Here is a 2952-nt window from a genome sequence, read left to right as displayed (position 1 = left end):
CACTTATCAGAAACCAGTCCTCCTGCATATCAACTGCTGGAGTAGACTGGGCAGTAGCAAACCTATCCTATACAGACTCAGTATAACACACCATTAGACACACAGTTATACTTACATTAAAGTAGCTGCGTCCATCCTGTACCCATCCAATGACCATATCAGATCCAACCATTCCTCCATTAGGTGATATACCAAATCCAACCCATCCTGTAGTCTCCACTCTGACTGCAAAGGTAAGGTTACTGTCTGTTGGATTGTAGTTCCAGTAGAGAGTATAATGAGGATGGAGAACCTTCCTAAAGTTGTACTTAGATTCAAGATTATGGTGATTATCACAGAAGCAGCAAGGCAGGACGAGCAGAAGAGCAATCAAGATAGAACTAAGTGGGGCACTCATTTTGTACTAAAAGGAACAAGCAGTTTACCACAACAATAGCTCTGTTATTTATAGAGCTGTGTAGTCTATCCTTAGTTAGCACTATAGTGTGTGGTGTATCAAAGGCACATACACCCACACACTATAGTACAAATCAAATAAGTCCTGGCTTCTAATCAACTAACATCCTCTTGTACCGGTTATATCCAGTAACCCTCAACATTTGTGGTTTATCTATATCTAGTAACCCTTAACATCTGTGGTATAATTACAGCATGTATGTGTATATAAACAGGGTGTGACATCACGTACACACATGTACATCATTCCAATATTGCATAACAAAGTATAAGGGTCACTGTCACTCTAGTACACAGTACAATACATTTATAATCTCACATGACTGTCTCATGCAAGCAAGAACACAAATCTTATGCTAGCATATCTGACAATGCAAAAAATCTGTCGTCAATTTTGTGTTCCCAACAAAGCATTTTCAGTGAGCTGAGAAGCCTTATAGCAAATTTGCAAAATAGCAAAATCCAAATTTGATTGGAATCAGCTCAAACTTAAGCAATATGCCAAAATTAATAGTGCTTAAGTTTCAAACTGCATTGAACTGGTTGGAAACTAGTTCCAGTAGTAGCCCTGTTTACACTATGCCCTTAAAGCGGTTTGAAACCGGTTTAGAAATAAACCAGTTTAGGTGTGGACAATTTCAATGCGGTTTGTTAACTAAACCACCTCAGGCAGGTGGTTTGAGATAATCAAACCGGTTTAAGTACAGCTGTATTATGTATGCAACCACTTTGTAGTGTAAACCAGTTTCAAACCACTTTGAGGGCATATTGTAAATGGGAGGGGGGCTTTAGAGTAGCCTGGCTACGCAAGACTTTAACTCTTGAATTCCCAGTGTATTTTTCTCATTTTCGATCTATTTCAATTAAAATTATGTAACTATTTTGTACTTACTTATTTAGTCTTCATTATTTTACTCCTTGTTGGTTGTTGTCATTTCATCAAAGGGTTAAAATTACACAAGAAAATTATTCATTATTAAAATAAGAAATATTTATAAAATCAAAATTATCTTTTATTATTTGTTCCATGTATCCAATGATGTTTGATGTGAAGTTTAATTAATCACAGAGTCATTCAAAGGAAGGTAATAAACAGTTAGAAATAATACTAATTGGTTTACAGTACACAATCACTAGTTTTTGCCCTTTCTTTAAGACAGCAAGCATAGAGAGAACCCATTTTAACATTTACTTGGGTAATTATCCAAACATAAAGTATTTCAGCCCAATAATTAGGTCAAAATATGTCTAAATTGAAAAGCTGATAAACAAATTGCAGCAGCAAGTTTAAGAAAAAAATTCGTGAAAAATCTACTCCAAATTGAATGGGCTGGGAATACAAAAGTTAAGCTTGGTTTCCATTATCTATAAAGCCATACAACAGCCTTACAATATTGTTGCAAGAATTGTGGAGATAGAAATCAGGTCTATCTCTTCTGCTAACCAGAGAATCCATACAATAACCACAACTACTAGTACATGGAAACCAGGCCTTAGTAGTGTCCAATGCAGCAACTAGCTATAACTAGATTGCATGTATAAACAATACCGTTATTCCAAATAATTATGCAATCCTACACAAACATGATCACATGGTAATATGTAGTCTTAATCTATTTATGTTCACACAACACCATGATTTCAGTATCATACATAAAATTATTATTGGCATAGACTAATTGATTATTAAAAATGCAGCAGATGAAAAGAGGCACAAATGAATGAAAAGGGCATGAATACTAAAAAGGGCAGAAAAATTCCAATCCCTGTTCAATAATAAAGCAGCAAAAAAGGAGCAGGAGAAAGAGTTAATTAAATGAGGATCATTGCAATCATAGCAAAGAGCAGCACTGTGACTGAGAGAGTAATCAATGACACAGCACCACTGGTAGGATCAGTGGTAGGATCAGTGGTAGGATCAGTGGTAGGATCAGTGGTAGGATCAGTGGTAGGATCAATGGTAGGATCAACAGAGTCAGGACACTCCAGCATTACAGGAGGTGCTTCATAAGGACAACCAATAGACGGTACAGGTTCAAATGTGACACTCTCATTAAAAGGCACACCCTATACCGGGGGTATAACATACATACAATATCAGAACAATAGTCATAATACACTTACAGGCTGAGCACAAAAAGCATACTGAGTGCTACTCAAAACAGAACTCTCCAATCTTTGAATTTCTTCAGGTGTCCAATCAATGTTATTAAAGATCTGACTAATAACAGATTCTGGTGCAAATTGCAACATACTTAATTGAGATGAACTATATTGATAATAATAATAATAATAATAAGTGAGAAATTGATGCATGTACATACTTGTAGTATCTTGATAAGAACGGTGCTAATGTAATAATATGAGCTGTACTCATGCAACGAGTGAGATTTCCACTAGGATAATAAAATGGAAATGTCAAGCACATTTCCTCATGAGTGCTTTCTCCTCCCTATATATACAATAAAATTTACACAGTAATGTCAAGTATCTTAC

General features: G+C 35.7%; 2 protein-coding genes across 2 annotated transcripts in view; both read right to left on the bottom strand.

The window, feature by feature from the left end:
* LOC109582980 (DBH-like monooxygenase protein 2 homolog) overlaps positions 1 to 496 on the bottom strand; it is a 1612-nt gene extending 1116 nt beyond the window's left edge. Inside the window, exons 1-2 of the mRNA XM_019998082.1 lie at positions 116 to 496; positions 4 to 67 (exon numbers count right to left, since the gene is read on the bottom strand). Of these exons, the coding sequence (XP_019853641.1) occupies positions 4 to 67; positions 116 to 397 (346 nt within the window). The 5' untranslated portion in view covers positions 398 to 496. The remainder of the gene's footprint in view (positions 1 to 3; positions 68 to 115) is intronic.
* Positions 497 to 2072: 1576 nt separating this feature from the next.
* The window catches only part of LOC100633769 (DBH-like monooxygenase protein 2 homolog), a 4997-nt gene continuing 4117 nt past the window's right edge, over positions 2073 to 2952 (bottom strand). The window contains exon 8 of the mRNA XM_019998094.1: positions 2073 to 2339. Coding sequence (XP_019853653.1) covers positions 2269 to 2339 — 71 coding nt within the window. The 3' untranslated portion in view covers positions 2073 to 2268. The remainder of the gene's footprint in view (positions 2340 to 2952) is intronic.

This window comes from Amphimedon queenslandica, unplaced genomic scaffold, assembly GCF_000090795.2.
Source record: "Amphimedon queenslandica unplaced genomic scaffold, v1.1 AMPQUscaffold_13340, whole genome shotgun sequence".
Lineage (NCBI taxonomy): Eukaryota > Metazoa > Porifera > Demospongiae > Haplosclerida > Niphatidae > Amphimedon > Amphimedon queenslandica.
The sequence above is the reverse complement of the archived record's forward strand: the minus strand, read 5'-3'. Positions and strand labels throughout refer to the sequence as shown.